We start from the raw sequence: 26,520 nt of genomic DNA on the forward strand, positions 1-26,520 counted from the left end.
ATAAAAGTTTTTGATAAGAACAGAATTCCCTGTTTCACTCTCAGCTAGTTACTCTGATTAATAAATCAAAGCCCTCTGAATGAGATTAGGTAATCACACAAACAAAATGCATAGGCTAAAAGCAGACCTCATTTTTATTTTATTGTGAGACTCTGATTATAGGAAACTTTATCTTTGCCAATGATACAGAGGAGATTCAACCATGAGATGCTTTTGTGCTGAATTTAAACCCTATTCTCTTCATGAACATTACTATTTTCTATCAGTATGCTATGTTTCTTCAGTACAAGAAAGTAAGCACTTTTTTGACCTTCAACCTTAAACACTGATTTTTCTCAAAAGATCACTCAACGTTTTTGCACAAATCTAACTAAATGTTTATGCCCAGTCCTGAATGTATCTCACAAGACAGCATGGAACACGAAATTAGAGTGGAACAAATCCCACTCATATGCTGTCCCCCTTCTCCCAACTCCATTTTATTTAGTTCCTCAAAATGAGCAGTCTCTGCCCATATCCTCTCCTAAGAAAAGAAGTATCACTGCACATTTTTCTCACTGAACTTAACAGACTTCAGTGAATTAAAAATTTTTTACCTTTCTTCAAATAAACCCAGACACATCTACTTATAATTTTCTGATCTTCCATAACAGAAAAAGACTGTACACCCTTTTTTTCATTTAATGGACCAACAAAAAGACTCCAAAAACACACCTCCCCTTTTATTAACAGGACATCAATACTTATTTCTTCCTTTACATCTGCAAGTAAAAGGGCATCAGAATTGAGAGGAAAAGATGTTCATCAATGGAATAGTTACCACTGACTTACCATACAAAGACAAAAGCAGAGCACAGCTGCCACCTGACAAGAGAGTAGGACAGATAAGGATTCCAAACATCCTGAAGGAATTGTGTAACTGCCACTATTCAGCAAAGCCCCAGCTGCAGCAGTTTAAAGGGATGGATCACAAAACATAACAATGGACAGTATCACTTTGGGCAATTTTAAAATCAGTACCTAGAAAGAGTATGAGGAAAAAATCCCAAGCCCTCAGAAGTCTAATCCTATTGTACAGTGTGTTAAAAGGATGCCTGTACAGAAAACCAGCAGCCACAACTACAGAGGGTTTCATTTTTTAATGAGCTGCAGTTCAGAGGACACAGGTAAGATATGGACCATTTTCTCCTCAAAATCATAACAATAAAGCAGCCAAACAAACCATGTCTTTATCAAGTTTACTTACCATCTTCCATGTCTTCTTCAGTGTTGTTATGTCCATCAGCCATCGCTACATTCCCATTAATGACAGGATTTTGAGTAATTCTTGGAGGATCATCTGTATCTCCAGCTAAGACAAAAAAAGAATGTAAAAATTAACCAGCTGATTAATAATCAGAAATTAACATTTTTGTCTCGGGTAGCACTTACAAGACACACCAATGGTGCACACTTGCACAGAACAGTATCTACCTTAATTATAGCACAGCAATTGTACTGGTATGTGTCTGTCTAACTACAATTCTTCAGATAGATGAATATTTATAGATGAAGAAGAAAGTTCACATTAATGTGGAATACAAATACCATTAACTGATTTCTAAGTTTTCAAACAGCCTCACAGTCAGCATCTCATAATCAAGTCTCATTAACTAAAAACTTTTTAATCATTTTTTCTGGCATTCTGCATTTTTACACAGATACAAGTTTCTAATAGCAGACTTTCTAAACTAACAATTTACTTTAAGACTTCTTCAGTGTTACTGTTTTTTTAAGTAAAAACCTAAACCTTTAATCAAATGTAATGGTAAGATTTATATCTTGGGGAAAATTGGAAAGGAAATCCTTTAAGGAACATTTTAGATACAACATTTTCCAGCTTTTAGCCATCATTGCTATTAAGTTTTGCTACAAAGACCATTTAAAACATATGTAAATGCCACTAAACCGAGAGATATGAGACAACTTGATGAACTAAATGCCACTGTTTTAAAGATGCATTGTTTTGATGAACAAACATCTTCCTGATTCATCCGACAACCGAACAACACCTCCTTTCATCACTTGTGCACCAAAAGCCAATGGATAGTTTCAGCATGATTACAGGGAAGTGGATATATTCTTGGATAAAGTGGGGTTTATCATCAAACTGTAAAACATACAACCCTTTGCAACCACCTCAAGGACAAAGCACTGCTCAAAAGACACTCTAATTTAAAGGGTCTGGCGGGTTTCTCGTTGCCGTGTTAGTCCGGCTATTAACTTGTATATTCTGCTACCCCTTAAAAGCCCCAAGGCCACTGATTTCTGTAACCAAGAACAGTTTTATAGCCAAAACTACACACAAGTTACTGACTGTGTGTGCACCAGGGATACAGGTAACAGCTCCCAAGGGGCACAGCACGATCCCAGTCCCGGGCACGGCCGGGCTGGTGCTCCTCGCCCGTCAGCACCCTGGACAGAGCCGCTCCTGCCGCCGGCCCCGCCGAGCTCCCACGGCCTCTCTGCTCTCCAGCGCTCCAGGGGACGCCCAGGGACCAGGATGCCTGGGATTGGGACGCCCAGGGACCAGGATGCCTGGGATTGGGACGTCCAGGGACCAGGATGCCTGGGATTGGGACGCCCAGGGACCAGGATGCCTGGGATTGGGATGCCCAGGGACTGGGACGATGCCTGGTTATTTGCAAGAACTGCCCACAAGCATGGAGGTAACTAGCCTGGATGCTTGTCTTCTACTGGATTGCCACTGAATTTCTCCTGTACAGAAGGTACAAACACCAGTGACAACAGGAATTGCTGTGGGATCACCACTGAGGACCTTTAAAAGCCAGGGAGTTCGTGCCAAGGGTTGGATAAGCCATGGGAGAAGTGTAGTAGGATCAGTCACCAGTTGCTTCACAGTCTTCCCTCTCCTTACAGCACAAGGTGCTTTTGCAGCCTCATTCCAATTCACAGCACACAAGAAGATACTTTCACACCCAGCACTCCTATTCTGATTGTTTACTCCTGTAGTAAATCCACAGAACTAGTAACCTCTGCCCTCACCTCATCAGAAACGGATCAGGTTAGAGACTTACTCCTGGATTAGAGCTCTGCAGATCACGAACTCCTCGCTCCATCAGGGCTTTCGGGGCTTACTGGGGTGCAGCAGATCCCACCGAGGCACGAGCCAAAGGGATGTTTTAGAAGTGTCCAATCTGCAGCACCCAGAATAACATGTGCACCACCTTTCTTATTTCTCAGAATTAGGACAAAAGCAAAATCCAGAACGACTTAAAAGTTTTGATTTGGTTAGAAAAAGGTTTGCAGGAGGTTGCCTCCTGTGTGACAGGGCTGCAGGAGTCCCCACCAACAGCGACTGGCACTGACAACGCTGCAGCACAGGAGGACAGCAAGATAAAAGAGAGATTAACTACAATAAAATTATTGGGGGAACAGGTCTGAACTGCTGCAACTCAAGAGCAGGAAAAGTGACAAAAAGAAGAGTAAGAAGGAAAGGTCCCCAAGTTCATTTCCACACTCTGCTCTCTTTTTTTGCCACGTTTTAATCTTTCAACAGGATGGTGCAGGACCAGTCCTCAGCAATGCAACAGTGGTAAAAGTATGAATGGTTAGCAGAGGAAAGAGAAAATGCAGAAGAGATCATAGCAAAAGCAATCAACTTGAACACAGGCAGCTTCTGAGAGATACTGTTTAGTGATAAGACAAATGAACCATGATGAATGCCTCTGCTGCTTTTTTTGACAAATATTGACACAGAGTTTGTGATACAGCTTTCAGAGATGGAACCCAGATAACACCAGTCAATGCTTTCGGCTTCTGTGAACAAAGGAAGTTTTTTAACTGCTAATAAAATTCAACTACTACAGCAAATCCTTTACACAAACAAAACACAATCCCTTTTCAACAGATGTACTAGCAAGCAGTATGACAAAATATATTTTCTACTACAGCATTTAAAACCAGTAATTTATGTTTTCCTCTGCTGTCCTTAAGAGCTCATAGAAATGAATTGTAAAATCATACTAAGATTTAATTAAGAAACATGTTTTCCTTTGCCTCAAGCAGAGGCAATGCCACAGAATTATTCAAATTATACACTACAGGATTAAGAAAGAGAAAAAATTCCTGTCCACACTGGCCAGGAAAACCTTCCTACCAAACATACTACTTAATACACTGCTGTCTTTAATGCAGTTTAAACCACAGTGTGTCAACATCACCCCAGTCATGTCATCTGCCCATTCCCAGACCAGAATACCCAGTTTTAATCATATCCTTAGAATAAATTAGAGGTGCAGCCTATTAATCAACTGAAAGTTAACATAAACCACCTCAATTAAAGAAGTATCACAACAAAGCATGAAGAGACCTTATGAATAGGGAATGTTTTTAACTCTTTAAATACAGTACTGCAAAATACGAAATAAATAAAGCTTTCAACAGCAAAATTTTAGACACTGTCAGACTGTTTGGTGAAAAGCATTCAAGTTGTTTTCTACCTCCCCAAAAATGCAACACCTAACCCATTGTAGATATTCTTTTTCACTACGAAAAGGAATGCAAGGCAACATGAAAAACAGTGATTACAATTTCTTCTGAAACATTTAACATCATATATGATTTTCTCTCTGCCCATGCCACTGCATTATAAACAAAAAATACATCTTGAAAAGTTTAAAGGGGGTCTCTGAGTTCGGAGGTTAAGACAATTTCCAAGAAGAAACATTGCAGATACTAGTGAGTTAGTGAAAAAAAAAAAGAGCTTTCACTTATTTACTGCAAGATCATGAATGCTGAAATGAAATCGAGTCTAAACAGTGAGGTATGGAACCAGAATGGAGTTGGAGCACCCCAGCACTGACTGGGAGGCTGGTAAGAAGTGTCAGTCACCCTGCACAGACCAGTGACTGGCTCCTATCAAAGTGACTCTGCAGGTGCAGGCTCCTCATCCCTCAGTAACAGAGCCTGTCACTGAGGGGTTGACATGAAAGCCTGAAATAAAACCGTTTTTGCAATTGCTGCAGGGGAGGAGAGAAGGAAAAAAAAAGTACTAAATTCTCTGAAACTTCAATTTGCCATGCAGTGACAACCTGACAAAAACTATTTAAAAAAAAAAAAATCTTCTTGTTATGGACTATGACCTCAACATTATCATATTCAAATAGCCACACTATGAGGCAATAAGATGAAAAATAGTACCAATTATTTAAAAAGACTGTATTCAAAAAAGCCTGTTCAGATGGATTTGGCCTATTTAGCAAGATGAACCCAGTGTCACTGCAAGATATGTTGCTCTGTTGTTCTACTGTTCATAATAATTCAAATCTACAAGGAAGGAATCTCAAAGTTTGCTATAATTTTTTTCCTATTAATGAAAAAGCAAAAGAGATTTTGTCAAGCTCGTGTGGTTTTCAGCACAACTTAAATCCTGTTTTAAGACAGGAGCACTGTAGAATGTGATCTCTCTCCGAGGTGCAGGACACACAGTTGCTCAGCACTAAACACGTGCTTGCAGTCACATGTGGACAAAAGCTACAGAATGACTCCATAGCAATTTAATTACGACACAAACTATCACTATTTTAACAACGATGACAAGGCACTTTACTAGCTTTCAGTCATGAGTCATATCACACCAAGTAGTCAAAGTCTGAAAGATTATCTGTGATGTCTGTCATCAACTTTTGGAGCCAGCAGCCACAGAGGAGAAACTGAAGCACTCTCCGGAGCAGGTTATGAAACATTTGTTTCCTTTTGAGGTTAAAGAGACCACAGCAGAGGAGTAATAGTGGTACTAAAAACTTGGTTACAGTTATCACACACATCCGCCTCACAATGGAAATCACCAGCGCCGAGGGCTTTCACGGTCCCTGCAGTTTGCACAGACCTCCAGAAGTGCCTCAGCAATCCCAAAAAGGAGGGGGAAGCTGCACCAAGGGCAGCATCAGCAGCCCCAAGGGAAGTCAGTCATTCATTGCTGGCAGAAGCTTGAAAAATATGAACCAAACTTCATATCCAGGGTTCTGCTTTAGTGGGGGAAAGCTGAAAACACACGACTTTCTCCTCTGCTGCTGGACTAAATGGACATTCCAGAATCAAAGCCATCATAGAAGTTTTAAAGATAAATAGAACAGTATGTACAGATATGATAAATGAGGGGGGTGTCTGTGTGTGTGAATTCCAGTGGATGAGTGAACCTGCAGTAAACAGTAAGAAAAGGGACTTACTGAGCAAAAATATAGGGTGGCAGGAGATAAGAATAAAGTCAGAGAAGGTAAAACTCTCTGAAAAACGAGAAAAGTCCATCCTCTAGCAGTCAAATTACATGAGCATCAAAGGATATGCACTGTATGCTGAACACACAGTCCAGGTCCAGCTTTGCACCTCAGTGTCAGAACTACAAGCTGTAACACTTCCAGCCCAGCAGAGCTGCTGCTCCTCAGCACTCCCCCCAAACATCTCTTCAATTGTGGAACAAACTATAATCTCTTCAAAAGTTTTTTAAAAAATAAGTATTTTTCAATGCTTCAGTAGTTTAAATAAATCAAGTAAGCCTCTAAAAATTTACTTCAGTGCATAGTTCAGAATTCAAGTCTGTCATGGACAACAGCACACGAGTAAAAAAAAAATTAAAAAGTCACCATCGTTAGAAATCTTAAAGAATAAACATTCTGTGACTTCAAGTGCTATAATAAATATCATCTCTTTTACCACTAAATCGACCTTTGCTGTTGAAACTATTAGGCAGCATATCAAAATACATAATAGAGAAATTCCCAAAACAAGCAGTAAATGCTGTGCTCTCCGGAGCAGTCACCCAACTGTGGTGGTGCAGAAAAGACAGTGATGGGACTCATTCAGAAAAACCTTAAAGCAAGAATATTCTTGAAAGGAAACAGGAAAGTTAGAATAATGTGAAGAACAAATACCTGTCTTCAGCTGGAAAAAAGGACTGGCAACAGGTTAATTCATAACTGTGTAGCAAGGACTCCCCAGACCACGTCTGTAAGTGCTGCAGGCACTCGAGTGGAACAGTGGGACTGTTTTTTATGTGGCTGTAACAGCTCACAGGAAAACTTGTGGGCTCCAGCAACTTGCTTCTCCCAAAGTCTGGAAACCACTGCTAGGAAAGCCAGATGAATAGGCAGTGCTCCCAGGAGGCGGGGTTTGAAAAAAAATCCAAACAAAACCCAAACAAACAAAAAAAGGGACACTCAAACCAAAAAAATGAAACCAAAACAACCACACATACCAAAGTTAGCCAACCTCCCAACTCCACGATCTGAATGTAATTAAGTTACAGTAGTCAATCTCTGAACTGCTAGAAGTGTTCAAAGGAAAAACGTTCCCACATTTGCTCTGAAAGAACTCAGCACTTCCAAAGTAAGAGAAACTATTTGGCCTCTAATCCCTACCTGAAGTTAAAATAAAGACACCACTTATTGCACAAAGGGACTCAAGAGAAAAGGAATTTAATGAAAAGTGTTCTACACAGTTTCATTTTTCTAAGACATGTAATGAAAAATCTGAAGAGGTATCAAGCAATTTCTGTAGTGTGGTTGCCTTTCAAATGGCATCCAAAACCAAAGCAATTCACCTAAAACATTTTAAAGGGATGAAACAGTAAAAGAGAATGAGATTAATTTGGCCAGTAGGATGGGAAGAAGGGAAAGGGAAGTACATAAAACGATCCTATGGACTGATGTCAAGGTGTAGATAACTGCTATCAAAGGCGTGTAAACATCATGTCATTTGTCTTTACAGTTAAAAGTTAATTCTCCCATTAGCAAAATTCTGGGTAATTTGCTTTGGTTTCATATATTATTTTTCTTCCTCCAAGGTTCATTATTTGATCTGGTGCCAAAAGGGTTATTTAGAAATTTAAGACACTTAACAAGAAAGTTATGAAGGACAACGACCAAATCTTAAAGGAAAAAGGCTTCTAGAGAATTATCAGGACACAAGAGCCAAGTTTACAGCCTAAGGGAGAAAGGTGTTATGAGCATAGGAAGTGAGCAGATTTCTAGCTAGGGAGACAAGGTTTAAAGATCTTCAATGCTTTCAACATTTGCCTCAGCAAATTTAGAAAGAAAGGAGAAAGGACATTTATTTACTCAAGAGCAAGTAGCCAATGTCAGATCTTAAAAAAAAATAGAAACAGTATTATATGGAAATCTCTTACTCTCTAATTGTCATCTGAAACAAGTAATTACTGCATTATTGACTGGGAATTGCAAATCCCCCACAGAAGGAGATGATGCTACACGAGACAGCAATTGAAGAACTGGGATGGGACAACTTCCTGGAAGCAGACTCATCATCCCTGCCATGCCTACAAAATACATAGCAATGATTAGACAGTAACAGAGCAGCCACCACTTATCACACTGAGCAATCACTACATTGCTGTTGCCTTGTGTTCCCATCACTGTCTGCCTGGCCAGAGAGGGCATTTTGGCAAAGCACAGGATGGCCACGCTGGTTTTTAATTGTGTCAATGTAGCCAATGAATGGGAAAAAAAATTGTATTAACAGATTACATGACTGTTCTGTTCTTAGATAAAACAAAGCAGTTGTAATCCTGAACACTGAACAACATGCATGAATGATACCAGTCTGTAAGGTAAATAGTATTAAAAACTTCATCCCACTGAGACAGTTAGCTCCACGTGAAAATAAAAGGGAGGCACGATGTAACTTTATGGATGGAAAAACAGCTGAGAAAAAAGAGCCTACCCAGAACCTGCTCCATAAACAGGCAGTTTGCTACAGTAACTCATTTGTCTGCTGATTTTGAAGAGAGGAGCAGTCTGGTAACACTTTACAAAACAAAACTTTAGGTCTTAAAAACGTGATTAACTTCTTATAGACACATATAAAGCATTTACAGTATTACCAATACAATTACTCAGTGGATTTAAAGCTGCTATTTAAGAAGTCATTCCCAAAAATTTACTAAAACAAACAGTGACTACATTACCACATGTTTTCAGCAGTTTAACCCATTGCTTTATGAATAATTCAGTGTTAGATGAAAGACTGCACGAACCAGAGTTCAGTCTGGACACCAACAACACACCTGTAATTATCCAACAAATTTACAGCTTTATGTTCCTGCTGAAGGACTTGTTATAGACAGCCTTTCCATTTTAAGGAATCTTTCACGTGCTTTTTAAGCTCCAGGTGTTTAACAACTGGGGTAGACAGCAGTACCAGCAGGAGTTTTTCTTCAGCACAGTGAAATTATTTATCACAAAGATACCTGCCTGCCTGTCTCACTAACCCATTATACAGTGTCACAACCTCTTGGCAGTCACCAGGCCAAGAGAAGGTCTGCTGAAAAATCTTTCACAGTTCCTTTTCTTAATCTCAAGAGCTTTGTTAGCTTAGGTTATGTTTCCAGAAAACTATTGGATCAGGAAGAAAGGCAGGAAGACTGCTTCGGGCTACCCTGTAATAGTCAAAAACCAGTAACTAGAACAGTTGACAAGACAAATTATTTTCTCCCATGATAAGGAAAGGCTGAAACATCAGAAGTGTCATGACCCATTATGGCAACAGCTCCTGGACTTGCACTACCTTCTCCTTGCTGCATCTAGAGCAAGGCTACAGAAGCAACTCCCCTAACTCGTCATGTCTTGTCTCTGCACATTCCAGGGATGGCAGTGTGATTACATCTCTGCTAAAGACTGGGCACTCACTCCCAACCTACTGAACACACCCTAAACAATGTGTTTTTCCAGTATCACACCCCTCTTTATTTTTTACTGCTCTACTGAGTAATGGATTTCTATATTGCAACAACAAAGGCTGAGCTCTGCAGCATCACTACAGAGGCTGAAAAGTTACTCACAGAAAGATGAAGTTCTGACAGAGGGAAGAAAAGGATGCACACTCAGCTGGAGCCAGGGCAGTCCAAGGGCCACAGAGCACTGATGTTTGTGCATGACACTAATACTCAGCACTGTGGACACGTTCTTGGTGTTTTAAGAAAGGCTATTAAAGAGTAATTAAAATGAGTTTATTTGGATAATAATATGAGCACATTATGTAATTGGTGATTCTGCTCTCATTACACCTCCCTCTTTTCTTGTGAAAGTCTAGAAAGCACACACCTTCACCACCTGGACCAGCACGATTTTCATTACTCAGGTACAGAAGTGAGTGCTGAAAGTCCATGTATCATTTTGGATGAGTATAGTCCACTGTTTCAGAAAGTTCTGGGGTACACATATTAAAGCAAATACCTTCCATGAACACTTGCTATATGCTTAAGCAGCAGAAAGGTTTTGCACATTTAACAGTAGCATGAAACGTTGCCTTACATGGGTATGATCACACACACCACTTGTCCAAACTAGCTCGGGAGCAACACGGCTCCTGCGCAGTTACTTTGGTACAAAGTCCAAATATCACTCGTCATTATTTCAGATTCTTCAATTCTGTTTGAGACCAGATTCATCCTCACAGCAAATGCTCGTTGCACTGCTCACTGCTGGGCTCAGCCTTGAAGCACGCTGAGCTTTGCAGCAACATGAAAACGTAGCATGAATATATTACATCTTTTTTCCTAATACTGACGTGATTTTTAAACTGTTGAAACACTCTTATCTGTCCATGATAGAGTTTGAATGACAAAATAACTTCCAAGCAGAGAACAACACTGGATAATAACACAGATTTGCACTGGAATTAATTTTACGAGCACTAAGAGGAAAAAAAATACAAACTACCTATTTTAGCCCCATCCTTTAATTTAAACAGGAAAGATCCCTCCAATCCAGAGAAACTTGTGCAATGTGCACAGAAACCTCACATCTAGGGTTCTAACACCTTAAGCATATCTTCTTATTTTTAGTGATGCTTTTAAAGGTCTTCCTTTAACATTGGAGATTTGCTAAGACTGATCTTGTTTTACCTCTTCTTCCTCATGCTTCCTGCTGCACAGAGAAATGGGTAGATATGTAAAGCAGGTTCACAGGAATTTGACTCAGTGGTTACAGGTGGCTAGTAGTTCTGAGGCCAGGCTTTGGTGAGAAGAGAAAAAGGCAAACATATCACACTCAGGAAAATAACATTAAAAACTGTACACAACTGTGTGAAAGAAAGCAAGCACAGCTAACAGTATTTCCTTCTCATTTGACAATACAAATGAGCTTAAATTCAGGCTTCTTTGCTTCATAGTAAAAGAGTCTGAATCAAATATGCTCACAAGAAATTACTCCTTTTAGGATAACTATGGAACCTGTTTAAAGGGTGGTTGTTATAGCAAAGCAGCATGAAATCACAGACCAAACCATCTGCAAACTTGACCTGGTAGTCCTATGGTGAATCTAGAAAAATGCAAAAACTCTGTCCTTGAGTTCACAGAGTGGTGATCTATCCCATGCCACTGGATGTACACACTGCCCAGCTGGGATGCACAACTGGGAGATCCCAGGACTTCCTAAGCACAGTATCCGAGCACATTGGTTTTGAAGTGGTGCTTCTACAATAAAAAACCACTACAGGCTCTAATTAGCACAGTGCACCACGTACCAGAGCAACCTGAACTGTAATGTGGAAGCAGAAAGATATTGTTTGTACAGAAGAACTGTGAATAAAGCCTGTCCTGTGTGCTCATTTGGCTTCTTCGTGTAACACATTAACAGGTTAAGAGTGAGGACAGAGCAAACAGACTAGATGCATTCACATCAGAGAAAAGGTGACTAGAGGGGGGTATGGGATTTTCTACTATTTAAAATGCCCAAGGGACTTTATATTAAATTACCAGAATGCAAATTTAAAGAAATAAACTCTGCTTTTCAGCCTTTTAGCACGTTTTTCCTCAGTTATTCAGGACACTAAGGCCAGACCGACCCTTCCCTACCTGGTCATTACTGTTACAGCAGCCATTTGATACCTTTTATCATCTTTATTTTCTTTGTTGTAACTTCTTTACTTCTCCTATACCTTTTTAAGATGGAGGAGGGATGGAGGAGGGAAACCAGGCTGCACTCAGTGTTTAGGATGCAGAAGCACAGTGAACTTACACAAAGCATATATTATTCCCAGTTCACTTCCAAAGGCAAAGCAGTGAATGGAAGAAGACTCTATGAGGAGCAGTGAAAAGGCACAGAGGCAGCGTGGCCAGGCTCAGACACCCTCGGGGTGTGCACAGCAGGGAAGGGAACTCACCATCCCTCCCCTGCACTCATGTTTAACATCAGCATCTGCTACTGACAGACCTCAAGACACCAGGTTAAACAATTTTGGCTCAATCCAGGGTGGCTAATCTTATGCAAATATGCAGGGTTTCCATAAAAACCTTTTGAACGTTCATACTGGGAAAACCTGTTAGGAGCCTAAAGTTTAAAAAAAAAAAAAAAAAAGGAAAAAACAACAACCAAAAACCAGTATTTTTGACTGAAAACACAGTTTTGCACCATCTATAGAACCGTAGGAAAAACGCTTTGGCAACAGGCGGTTTTATCACTTTTCACTCCAAATAAGAGCGGGTCCATGTCGTGCTTCTCCTCCACTGCAAGGAAAACAACGCCAGTCGTGGAGGAGCAGCCAGGGCCGGGGGGCAGGAGCAGCCCTGGAGGCGGCGGCGCTTCTGAGCGCTCGGTGCCCGTTTGAGGAGCCGCGCTCGGACCCGCTCCGAGGGAGGGAAGGGCAGAGCTGAACCAATTAGCGTGGGCTGCCCGTGCCGATAAATCCCAACCTCATGGCAGGGTCGCTTTTACAAGTCTAGATTAACCGTGGGGAAAACGACAACAACAATTAAACCATTCAAGGTTTGAGGTTTGGTTTGGGGTTGGTTGGGTTTTTTTGTTGTGAAGTCCTTTATGGGAACTGATAGGCAGGCACACGTGCAGGGCCTGGGAACACAGGGACATTTACAGCTTCCTGCCGCTGACACAAGGAGCACTGCTGACAAAAGCATTGTTTTCTACTGAAATTCGGTTTTCATTTTGTTTAGCAACAGATACGCTGAACTATGACTTTAAGAGAGTCCTACTATAAAAAAAAAAATCTATGCTCTTTACAGTGATCTAGAAAACAAGCTGCTTTCTCCTTCTCCAGACACAGATATCAGTCTTCTATTCACCACCAGTTTCCCAAATTCCTGAAAGACTTGGTTCCCAGGAGCTTCTGAGCTGGTTACTTATTAAGCTCAATTTTCCAACCTCATCTGTTAGCAATGTCCCGTGTTCTACAAAAATTTCACTGACCAAGGATGACAAGCAGGGAATGATGGGGGATTTGGTGATGCCTCCCCACCCTGAGCAGGGAGAAGGCTCAGGGCTGGTGCCCGAGGCAGCAGAGGCTGTGGGGTGATTTACAACATCCCACTCCCATTTGGAACAGAAATCCCCTTCCCTCCATCAGTGTCCCCGTTTTGACTGGAGTCTCCATGAAGATTTTGGGGTCTGGACGCTCCCAAGAAACCACAGCCATGAAATTTCTGGCCAACCTTAATTTACTAAAGCACCTGCAAAGTGGCTACTCTGCCTTCTCCTACTTTGTAGCATGAACACCAGCAATCATTAGAATAATTTTTAAAGCCTTCTGACAGTCTTTACAAGAGAACCATTAAATCCCAAAGCAGTTTAGGCTTTCTCAGCATTCACTTTTAAATAAGATTTAACCTTTATTGTCCCTTTCCCTTCTGACAGCAACCTTTCTACCCCCAAGTGTTAATGCAGGGAAATAATTATTTAGGCTCTGAGAAAGATGATTATTGTTGTAAAAGGCTCTGAAGATCAGGTTCTTTTTGCTGCTTTAAAGATGAAAGTTACTGTACCAAAAACATCCAAATGTTAGCAGACACCAAAATTAGCACTAAACTGTGTTAATTATTTAATAGTGTCTACAAAGTGAACAACTTTCTTCAAACAAGTAACACAGCTGAAAAACTGCTTTGTATGGAAACTTGGGTGTTAGCCTCCACTATTTACCAAGGAATTCTTAAAAGAACTCAGAACAGGAATTTTATAATCCTCAGTTAAGCACTCCACTGGCAATTTTATCACTTTTTCTTTGTCAGCAATTTTAAGTCACTTTTTTTTAAGTGAAAACAAAAGGAAACTTTTAAGTGACTCAAAAAGCTTCTTTCCTGTTAAACTCTTCAGTGTCAAACAGCCGACCAGCTGTTCTGGTGCCAAACAGGCTGCCATGGGGCCACAAAACCAAGTCCCCATATTAGCCAAGCAATCACAATCAGAAATGAAGTTATACTTTGTATTCTAGAGAAAACAACACACATACAAAAAAAGGGCCAACCACACACACATTTTGAGGCTAACTTGCTTTTCCAAATCCTAACACAAATGCACTGAAATCCACCAAACCCAAGCAACCTGGAATACAAACAAGCATAAAAAAGAACCTACAGATAAACACTGGAACACCCGTACAGCAGCAATCTTTTAAAACTGCTCTGTATCACAGACAGAGCTTCTTGAACCCTGCACATCATACAGTAACATTTGCACTGCAAACTTCAAAACTACACAGTTTATGGAAACAACTATTTCAGAAACAGAGATGTGAAATGAGAGCTGGCACCTCTGTAATTTAGATTTCATCTTGCAATGCAACCAACTGGCAAGGGTGGAGGGATGATGATGCTTCTGATGGAGTTTATTGCACATGCTGAGGTTCTTGGACATCTCAGTGCTCTCAATAATGTCCTGATGTGTCACCACCCCAAATACACCACATGCCAATTAGTTTTCCCCTGAAAAGGGAGACAAAACAAATTGGTGAAAATTCTTCTCCTTTTTCTACAGAAAACCTGTAACTTCACCTGTGGCAGCAGTTATAATCAGCACATCTTTGATGAAAAATACATTCTGAAGAGGAAATTGTACTCCACTGCTCACGTGCTTTTGCATATTTACTTTCTTACTACATATTATATTTTATTTTTTGTTTCATGAGTCAAATCCTCAGACAGTGTTTCAATAGCTTTCTGGTCAACTATTCTTAGAGCATAAGGCAACAAAACAGACTTGAAAACACATTTTAGAACAGCTGACTGTTGCGTGTCACCCACTGAATGACATCTTTCTTATGCTTTCCAGAACACCCTAATTCCAGAAATACACTCCCAATTTCAGTACTCTTTTCTTTCTGGCAAATCTTCCCAACTACTTCTATTTTTGCTCCATTGCTAACGCCACTCATCTGAAGCAAATTTTGAGGACTTCCAAAATTAATTGCTGCCTTCCTGCCCTGCCCCTGGCTAAGAGCTGGGATAAACACCACTACCAAATCGAGCTGTATCTCAAATTCCTTATCCTATTGACGATGAAAGCTTCTTCCTTTGTCTCAGGAAAACCTAAAGTCCCTTTTTTTCCACACCCTGTTGTTTTTCTCTCTAATAGTGTAGCATTTGTGGTCTGTGTCATCCTCAGCCACTACAAGCTCACACACAGCTGGGATGGAAACCCTCACTACTCACACTTCTTTTGCTCTAGCTACTCCATTTACACTTCCTGCTATAACTTTTATCCCACAAATGCTCTCACAGTTTTGAGTACATCTCCAGAGAACACAAAAGCAGATTTTTTTGTCAGTCCTCCCCACTACAGGATCCTCATCTCATTTCCTCTCTTTTTCCTGGACAATTTTTCCAGGACTTCAAAACTGCTGTTTTCATTGAAGGGGTGTGAGCATGGGACAGGGCATGGCAATGGATCACAGGGGAGGAGAGGAAAATAAATCCAAACATAGAGGTACACCACAGACTGTCTACTATGTAATTCCTGGCACTTCCTCAGCTCCAGACCTCTTTCACCAAAAAAATTCAATTAAGAAGCCGTAAGGATGTTTCTCCTTTCAGACGGAAAGAGAACATAACAGAAGAAATCTTGATTAAGAAATAGCAGTACATGCAGAAAAAAGTATCTAGTGTGTATTATTTGCAGGTTTTTCATCTAAAAGTCACTAATTTTTTAGTACATTAAACTCACAGAATTGAAGCAGAGACCTCCAATTTAAATACCATTACAGTCAAGTCTGACCCAAACCTGAAACAAGATCCAGATGTTACTGGTCAAAGTCAGAATAAGACCAGGATTGAAGAATTACTAGAAACAGTAATAATTTAACTGCAACTGTTATCCTTTCTGGAGGGGGAAACATTTTTTCTGAAAGAAAGGAAGAGACATGCTGTGCCTTTGTAATAACGAAAAAGAAGGGATATAAAAGACAATTAAAAACCCCAAAATCAAAACAGAGAGGGACCAAAAAGAGAGTTATTTTAATGGTTATTTTGCTGAAGATCATCAGGGAGGAGAAGCTGTTCTCTGGGACACAGCACTCAGAGCAGTAAAGGGACCACACTAAGCCTTTGAAACAATATTCAGTTAATTCACCTACAAAAACCAGGTGGCTACAAGTGGCAGTGTGCTGAGTGTACCTGGCTGGTAACACAACACTGGCATACTTCTAACAGCTAAGCTACACAAAAGGAAATTTATCTGTGCACATGTAACAGGAGAGTCTTTACCTGTTTAAGCTTGTTCACAAACCCCAGACACATTACATTTTCTAGGTTTTTACCCAGCAGATTGCCTTTTTCCCCCATTACATCCTTCGACCATAAAAATGTTAAAATAAACATACATGTTTTGATTTGGTCTAATTCATATGGCCCAGCTCAGGTATTTTAATGTCCCTGTGGATGTTTTATTATTGATGCATTTTCAGCACACTTTCAGATCAAAGAAACACCACAAGACCAGAAAGAGAGAAACACAGACAAGGGATAAGGTGAGCACACATCTGTCTCACTTTGGCTTGGGTAAACAAGACACTTCACTAAATATCCAGATAATAATCAGTGGGATTACCATTATTATTATTAGCTATATATCTCTGGGATTTTATCAGAGAACTTCTATCAAGCTGTAGGATCTCCCCACACTGCCCTTCTCAAGGCAAAGCCCTGGGATTTAAGGCACTTGCAGCTGTATGGCAGGAGAGGAGATGCACCCCAAGGAGCAGGCTGCACACACAGGAGAAATACCACATCCTCTGCTGCTGAGGGGCACAATGCAGGACAAAAAGGTGCTCCTTCGCTGTACAAAACACTGTAAATGACACCCTCTCTTCTTTGAAAATTAAAATATTTACTTCAAAGTGTTGACACAGAATAAATGACCCCGGAACAAAGAGAAACACCCTTCAATATAACTTACAGGCACCTGGGTTTAGCTCTTACTGTTGCTTCTGCCATCGTACCTGTCTAACAATGCAGTGTTCACAGCCAAATTTGTATTTACAGTTGGGGGGAAGGGTATTTTCATTATTTTCTGCAAATCCTATTAGCAATCAACTCCCTGAATTTCACAAGCAAACAGAAAGGCTACAAACGTAAGAATTTCAATGCCAACAGTGCTTATCCCCTCACTTAGTACAATCCAGCACTCCTGAAGTCCAAGCACGCTCCCAAACCCCTGCAATGTTCCTTCTCTGAACTCACCCTGCTGAGCTACACAGGGAACATCCACCTGAATGCTGAGCTCCAGCTGCTGTGGAAAAGGGAAGGTTATTCCACATCCACCAGCAAATGCATTTGCACACATGCAAACTGAAACTCAAGACACAGAATCCTGGCATCCCTCTGCAGCTGGGGTTAAGGACCTGCCCTGAGTGACAAACTCAGGCTACCTGACAGCACTGCCTGCACTGCATTAACTGCCTGTTACCACTACTGTTCTAGGGACACTTTTACACCTTAGTTTCCATTTAATTTTTTAATGTACAAATACAGAATTTTTAAAGATGAAAGGCATTTTGAATACAAAAAAGCCTGCTGGACATGCAGAGTTTCCATGTAATTTTTGTTATCAGTTTTAACAAGTATGCAAATAGACTGGCTCAAAGAAGATACAGCTTTCACACTTTCGGTTCTATAAATGAGGACTAAATCAGAAACAGTAGTATTGGTGTTATTTATAGAATTCAGTATTATTTTAGTATTACTGATGCTATTACTGTAAGTCAATTTACATAAATACTTCATCTGGGATCAAAGAAATTATCCTACACTTTATTTCATATACTACTGTACTTGGTTTTGCCAGATCTCAGACCAAGATCAGCAGCTCAAGTGCCAGCAACACAGTTTCTCAACATCCAACAATCAGAATCCATGTTTACACAGGTTCACAGCTCTCGTGATGCTTTATATCTTCAGGTGAAAACAGAAAAGAGAAACAGCAGACAAAAAGCATAAGTTCTAGGTCATTAAGGATTTTCAAGGCTAGACTGCAGTTGAGTTCTGTTCAGGAGCACAGAGAGGATCAGTGAAGACCACGGCAGGTACAGGGTGTACACAGACGGCAGGGACACGATGTAACAGCAGAGCTGTTCCTGCACTGCTGGGTCCTGCTTTCTGCACTGCTGCTTTTTAAACTTTTCATAATGGTAAATGTGCATTTCAGTATAGCTCCAACAACTTAACTTCAATCCTTATATTTTGTTATCATTGCTTGAAAGAAACATCTGAAAGAATTGATAAAGCTCTGTGGAAAGGAGAAGGTATTTCTCACCACTACAAGTGGCGTATTTACAGCAATTTGTATTTTGTCCTAAATCTTACAACACAGCAAGTGGCTAAACAATCTGGGTAGGCCATAAATCAAACTATTCAGGTATATCCAGGTGCTGAACTACCATTAAAAGAGCATCTGAAAATAGCTTTTGCTGCTGAAGAAGATCACAGAGACAGTCCAAATTCTCTGCAGATCAAGGAGGCAGCTGCACACATTCAACCACAACACGACTTACAGTTACAGAGGAACAGCAGGGTGAGCAAAGCATTCCAGCTCCCAGAAGATCCAAGCCCACTAAACATAAGCAAGTACACAGCTATCTTCTGAATCTAAGCTGAATCTAACTTCTGAAGTTAACATATACCACTAGCAATTCCATGGTACCCATTTGAGGGCTGGCACCACTCCCTGCCTAGCAGGCAGTTAACACACCGTCTCCTCAGGGGCAGCAGGGGAAAAGGAGCAGATATCCCTCCAGCCTCTCCTCTGCTCAGGTCCAAAGGGCATCTTGACAAGGCCACAGCCAAGAACAAGGCACTCTTCCCAGCTGCCCACTTCTCCAGGTGCTCTTCTGAACCAGTAGGTAGGGCACAATGATTCTTTTGGAAGCAGTGACCTATTTTCAAAGCTTCTTATCCCAGGACACCCATTCCTCTACCTTTGGTGCACCCCCACCTGGAAAACACACCAAGCAGCCTTCTGCCATCCCAACAAGTCACCCAGCTGGGACATCTCTCCCAAGGAAAGAGTGCTGCCAGGAACAGGACAGTGTCCAGATTAACTGACCTGGCACACCACATGGCTATGGGGGTGCAATACATCCCCACTGGAGAAGCAAGTTACCAAATTAGTAACCCCTTCCCAAATTTCTGAGCGTGATGCAGAAATCAAAACTGCACACTACCAACAACGGGTTTACAACACCAAGAGTTTAATTAGCTTTTCATAGTATGCAACTGCCCATATTTAGGGTAGAAATGAACCATAATTGTTCAACAACTCCACTCACTTAAAAAAATTTCTTACTTCAGAAAACACAAATATCTATTTACAAAGCTGCATCCTGCCAAAAATTTTAAATACTTTTATTATACACCTATGCTTTGATTTAATGAAGCACGCAACTGAGGTGGTTAATGTGCATTTCAAGGTATATTAAAAATGAGAGATCAAAAATTAGCATTAGCCCAGTTAATCTCTGCCAATATTTTGCTCCAGTTACACTAACTAGACCCTGCCTAGCATTAAGCCTGTTGAGACTAAGCCAGTTTTACATTCTTAGGTCTAACCTGTGAATGTGATGCTAACAGCAATACTTGAAGCTGAATTCAATGTGACCAAAATTTCACACATCATTTTCTGTAAACTTTCCAGATCAGGAAGCAGGTCAACTCTGAAACTGCTTTTAAAAGATCCTGCTAAAAACCTGTATGATCCAACCACATTGCAGAAACCAGTGTCTCCTGTTCAGATTAGGACCACTGCAGTGGTCAGAGAATTTCCAACAACCACAGCAACCACCAACTCCAGGTCTGAATGTGACCTGGAAATTTTCATCCCTGTGCCCAAAATATCACAAGAAAAGCTAGTTTGGAGGCTAAAACCCCCACAAATACATTTAGATTATGATTTGAGGTAACTGTTTGACATTTTAATACATACTAAAAGTCAGAAAATAGTAACCCACTTAGTACAGGCGAGAAAGCTGAAGATCCTTCAGATGCATCTCAAAGTTGGAAAATGCAAGGGACTACATTAAGCTACAAGGAATACCCTTGAGAGGGGGAAAACAAAAAAGGCAACAGAAGTGAAAACATCCAGAAGCAGACCTGTAATGGGAACAATTTCATCCCCAGAAGTGGTTTGCATCTGAGCAACATTCAATTTTTATAATGGTAAAACCATGTGTCTGCACTAAGAGCTCTGGAAGCTTGGATTTTATACCCTTGGAATTTTGTTACAGTCCTGCAATGCATTTCTTGGGAGAGACAGGCCCAGGTGTCAAATAAAGGGTCTTGGGATTGTTTAAAAAAAAAAAAATTAGAAGTATAGAAGTCATTAATGGTTTAAGAGTTTTCTCTTCCTCCTGCCTCCTCAGTCACGTTGACCCACTTGTTTGTGGGGCCAAACAATAAAGCAGACCAGTGAACTGACCTAGGTTAAAAATAAACCCAAAATAAGGAAGTTATTTTAAATTCAGATCTCTTCATTCATCTCCTTATGAGCAAGGAGGCAAAAGGGAAGCACAGAAGTCAAAAAAACCCCGCCCTAGAAGATACCTCTTCTCTGCAGCAGTGCTGAAGTGAACTACACATAATACTTCCCCTGGCCCCCAGCAGCATATAAAAGTAATCTGACATAATGAAGTCTGGTGTCCAGACCAAAACCCAGGAGCTTCCCTGCAGCTGGTGCTCATGTTGGGTTAGATTCCTCTTTCTTGCAGGCACTACTCTGGGCTGGACTGCTGCACAGCCACCTGAGACTGTGCCAGTCAGGAGAGACTCCTTGGATGTGGGAGATGTTTGACACCTCTGGCTCCAGGGGGGTCCAGCACACACACCTGCTAAGTGGGCTTCTGCTACACTGATTAAAGCAAAAGGTAGATAACAATAATAATGTTGAACAAAATGGGCCCTGAAGATGTGCTAGAATTCAGTGCTACCAATACAACTTTACCAGCAAAAGCAAGTGTTTACACACTGGGACACAAGGCACTGGGAAGGCTCCCGTGGCTCATGTTCAGACCTTGACTAAGCTGTACTTCAGCAATCATGTACTATTCTTGGATCTGACTTCAGTTTTGTTCTTCAAAGGTGCCATAAAGTATCTAAATTTTGATTCATCTTCATTATTAGCTGCAATATGGATTTACACAAACACTTCTGGGGCAGGTATGATTTGAAAGACAACAACCAGACAAACACACTGACAGAACCACTTGAGGCAGGGGCTCTCACTGCACTCATGTTAACACCTCTCAAGTCACTGTACTGCAGGATGCTGAAAGGTCTTACAGAATTAGTTGGAATGTTTCCTTAATCCAGCAAGAGAGATCAGTGGCCAGTAAAGCTGAAGTGTTTTTATCCCAAGTTTAAAAGTCGGAAAACAGATGTTGAGGTTCCACACACCCTTCTTCAGTGGCAATGCCAACACACTCAGTCCCACCTCTGCACCCTCATCTTCCCCAGAGCCAGCTCAGCTCCTGCTCAGCTGCAGGGCCTTGGAGAGCCCACTGGTTTCACTCCTTATCTCCAGCAAAGCAGAGAGCACAGAACAGAGTCATGGCTGAATTTGGTTGCTTATCAACAGGCTACTGACATGGGCAAAAGCAGATCCGTTTTTGTGCAACTTGCTAATTGTTTTCCCATCAATCTGTGCTATTATCAAAATCAAGAGAGAGTTTCCCCCAGTAGAGCTCTACAGGTAAGTAAAGGAGCTGCAGAGCTTTTCCTCCTTCAGAGGGAAACCCCAAGAATCCTTTCCAGTAAAGACCATATCCCTCTCACACCAACCCTCTCCTACTTTGGATGATACACTTCAGGGCACAGATTTTAGGTCAAAACATGAGCCTGATGAACAAAACAAGTTAAAAAAACAAGACAAGCCTGTTGAGGACAAGAAAATAGTTTAAAATCAATTTGAAACAGATAATCAATAAGAAACAAATAATTATTATAAAATCCTGTGGTTAAACTTCTGGAATTAACTACTTTTAAAGAAATTATTAGCAAGGTTTTGATTTCTGGTAGAGTTTTGTTTGAGTTTCATTGCTTATTTTTAGTTCCCACTTTCAGAAAGAAGGAAACAAAAAAAGGGAAAAACCCAGCCCTTAAGCTTATGGTTACTTTTGTGGCATGACAGAAATACTGCAAAGTGTTATACTAGTTTTTAAAGGGACTGTTTTTCGGTGCAGGATGTAAGTCCAAGAAGTATCTGAAACAGTCAAACTGAAAAAAAGGAGATAAAAGCCATACAGGAAGAACGAGAAGAGGGAAAGGAAAGCAGAAGAAAATTGTGAAACACCACTACTGTAATTGCTACTGGCAGGGAGGGTTTTGCAGGTGGCTTGTGACCCACTGTTGAATTCATATAATTTACAGACACATTTGAGTTATCTCTGTGTTCAAACTTTTAATAGTATTTACTGTTCTCCACAATTAGCTTCACCCCTCGATATTATTAAGCAACTAACACTTAACCAGGTGAAAAATTCTTTAGAAAAGGTCAGTTCCTTGCTACTCCCAGTGAGTAAGAAAAATCTAACTATCTTTAGCTTGATTTAATGAACAATAAAAGAAGGTCTGCACAGCCTCTGCTTAAGCAGATTTCTTTTTAAAACAAGTACACCTCACATTGTCTTAGGATTTGAAGCCCCTGTACCCAAGCAGCAGCACCTGATTGTTTAGTCAGCTCTAACTCTGGAAGAGGAAACAAATTAACTAGTTATCTAAATGGGAGCATTAAGATATGCTGCAAAGGCAAACTTGTGTCCAAAAATTGCTACCTGATTATGCTCACCAGGAACATCTGGTGATATGTAACTGAGATGTATTTCATGACCATAGAACAGCAAAGAGTTTGCTGCATCAAGAGAAGTGGCTTTGCAAGCAGGGAGGGAGAATGCAAGTTCTGTCCCACCTCCAAATGAAGGGATCTCAATTCTTGGAAAAAAGCAAAGGTGATGCAGAAACCACCATGCTCCAGCACCAGCGTTCAGAATTCCACCCTGACTGCCTGAAACAATATGTGTCTTTAGATGGGGGAAGAAAAAGAAACAACAAAAAATAAACTGTTCTCTCCCCAGACATTTCTTAACCTCTTCATTCTTGTCCAGTAATCAGAGATTATCAAGACAAAAAAATGCAACAGGTTACAGCCCAAAAACTGCATAGGGCTAAATAAGCATAGTCATACAGGGGCTGGGGCAGCCTGGTAGGACCAGATCCATAACAGTCCCTGTCACAGCTGATGGATAAAATAGTGATGCATGGAAATACAGATCCCAGATGCAGGGTGGCCTTTAGGATCCTAATACCTGCAAACCACAATGTTTGGATCACTACTATGCATCACTACTTAGACATAGTTTGTACTATGTCTACTATCTATAGACATGTACAGAGATACAAACTCATTTATTATCTTACCTACTAGGGATGTAAAGTCTGTACATTTTAATTCTCTAATTAGCCATGTTATGAAACAAACACCACGAATGCCTGATCTATTTATCAGAAAGAATATTAACCCACTAAGTTGTATTTAGAATTTAAAACCTTCACCAAGTTGTAATAGGCACTCTCATAGTTTTATCAAAATGTCTATCAAAGTTCTGTTGAACAATATCAGGGATATTAGAAAATAACACACTGAAACATATGGGAAGAAAAATCTCCGTTGTGGAAACACACAACCATTCCTTTTTTCAAACACAGCTCAACAGAAATTCATCCAATTGTGGTGTTAGTATAACATCACATTTAGAGCCCTAAACCAAAACTGTCCCTAGGTCTTTGCAAAAACACACATGCACAGCTGGAGATGCCGTATTTAAAAAAAAAAACAAACATCCTTACAGTTGCACCTTGTGAAATCACCAGATTATCAAGCTTAGAGCTTGGTCAACACCAATGATACTCCTACACATCCTTTGCTATTTACACTAGGAAAAGGGAAATTATGAAAAATGACCTTAAGAATTTTCACAGATTTCAGCTTTTAAAGCAAGTTCTACTGGAGTGCATTCAACCCCTTCACACAGAAAATATAAAGCCCCGAGTTCTCTTTTCCAGCACTTTTATGTTTCATATCAAAGAGATGTGACTGTATTAAAAAAAAAAAAAATCATCACCTCTCCCAGGCTGCAAAACACTGCAGTACTGCTAAAAAAATATCTATTTTGCACTTTCTTCTCATATGACATTCCAGCTCTCCATCCACACCATCTTCCTCCGGCTCACAATATGCTCTGGAGTGCAAGGCAAGGTGCTGGCTGTGGAAAACTCTGTGGTGTTCAGGACACCTGGAAGAGTGTCTGTCTCCACATACCAGCACATAGGCAAGGATAAGCTGAGGTACCAGCGTTTCCTCTTCCCCAGTTTAAATAGGATGCTCCTGGCACACACCTCCCCTGAGCAGCATCATTCTGGAGCTCCCTTTACAGCTGCAGTCAAGGAGAACTCCAGGTTTTCAGGCACTGAACATCCTGTTCTGAGATGTTTGATGCTACAAAGCACGATGGTTTTGTTTAAATCTTCACTATTAAGTGGGTCTGGAGTGACTTATTTCAGTAATGTTTAAAACAGCTGCCACATAGCAAACAGCAATTAAAAACACTAAGTGAGCCATGCTGCACTGATTGCAGCAGGGAATTTTAGTTTTCTCAAAATTTCTCATTTAGTTTTAATCTCCACATTTTTAAGATATTTTGTTTAACAAGTATGCACATGCTGGACAATCAAGCTGGGTTATTCCAGATGCATGTTAAGTTCAGTATGAAACAGTTTCTGGATGTATTTTTAAATTCTGAAGAGAAACTCAAAGATTCCTAGGCACTACAGTAAAAGACTAACAAAGTCTTCCCCAAACTGGAAATAGTCAGCACAGTATTTTCAAAATCCATCTACTAATTTCCAGAAGCTTGATTATTTCTTGTTGATAAAAGCCCAGCCCTCTAGGCAATCTGGGCAAATCAAAGTCAGAATTGGACATTATTTCCAAGCTGACCATTCTTCATTTTGCTGGCAAGACATTCAAACGCCATCCAACGTTTCTAAACTTACAGAGCTTGTTTTACTACAATCAGCAAGCCAAGCTGAAAAATAAATGGATTAGCAGAAATATTCAAATGTGTTAAGTCTAAGCCTGCAACAGTATGCACAGATACATTATGCCACAGCACTGATTAGGTGCACTTTCACTCTTTTTACTAGTATATGAAATTAAAACGCTAAAACCGCTGCAGCAAAATACATTAAGTGACCAATGAAAAAAGTCTCAGAAAATAACACTGTATCTGTAATAACGTGACAAGTAAGATAGTCAGCCTCCAGCCCCCCTTCTACTTGTCAAAACACTTTCTAATAACTGTTAATCCTGTTGCTGGCAATGTCAAACTAGCACATAGTAGATCTTGACTATATTAATATATATATGTATTTGAGGGGGAAAAGCACATTTGCTATGGATTACTAATGCCTTGTACTGCAAGCCACCAATTTTACTCTGTCACAACCAATGTCCTACAGCCCCAAGATAAAAAGTTAAATTAAAGCAAGTGATCTGAGACACCTCAAAGCACAAACTAACGCAAACAATGTCCTCTTTTAAATTTATTATCATTCAAGAAAAATTGGATGCTTTGCAAGCTTTAAACCAGTTTATTTTCACCCTTACCCCAAATATTGAATGATGTCATGCAAGATGTACTGGCTAAACTGGTTTAACTGCTACAGGCTGGATGCACTGTTTAGATTTGCTTGTAATAAATTACTTAGCAGCAATGGAACTGATTCAGTTAGTTTTAGACAATTATCTTCATCTGCTTCTTTAAAAGAGAGTTTGGGCTTCTATTACTGTTACACACACAACTTGACAACTTGCTATTTTACTTCCTATACCTACCCAGGAACAACGGGGAGCAGATTTCACCACTCAGGCAATGCCTTGGAACAACTGGAGTGTAGTAAGGAAGTCTGAGATATACAGTTAACTCTGAGAAGCAATCTGTGCTTCCCTCACAAGTTTACACACATTTCTCACTATTCCACTATTTCCACTTCTCCCTCACAGAAAGTTTAATAAATCTGACGACCTATGGAACACCCAGTTCATGAAGAATGCGCAGAAGAAAATCCAGACACAGAGTTTCTGCTACTCTTCAGAAGTCACCAATGCCACTTTCCTGGTTGGCATGAAGTGGTTATTTGGCAATGGTCCAGTGCACATCTTTTCCCAAGGCTGAGCA

The 26,520-nt window shown here is 40.4% G+C and overlaps 1 protein-coding gene across 1 annotated transcript in view; it reads right to left on the bottom strand.

The window, feature by feature from the left end:
* USP7 (ubiquitin specific peptidase 7) overlaps positions 1-26,520 on the bottom strand; it is a 69,904-nt gene that overhangs the window by 38,552 nt on the left and 4,832 nt on the right. Inside the window, exon 2 of the mRNA XM_032703851.1 lies at positions 1,247-1,351. Coding sequence (XP_032559742.1) covers positions 1,247-1,351 — 105 coding nt within the window. The remainder of the gene's footprint in view (positions 1-1,246; positions 1,352-26,520) is intronic.

This window comes from Chiroxiphia lanceolata, chromosome 16 (genome assembly GCF_009829145.1).
Source record: "Chiroxiphia lanceolata isolate bChiLan1 chromosome 16, bChiLan1.pri, whole genome shotgun sequence".
Taxonomy (NCBI): Eukaryota; Metazoa; Chordata; class Aves; order Passeriformes; family Pipridae; genus Chiroxiphia; species Chiroxiphia lanceolata.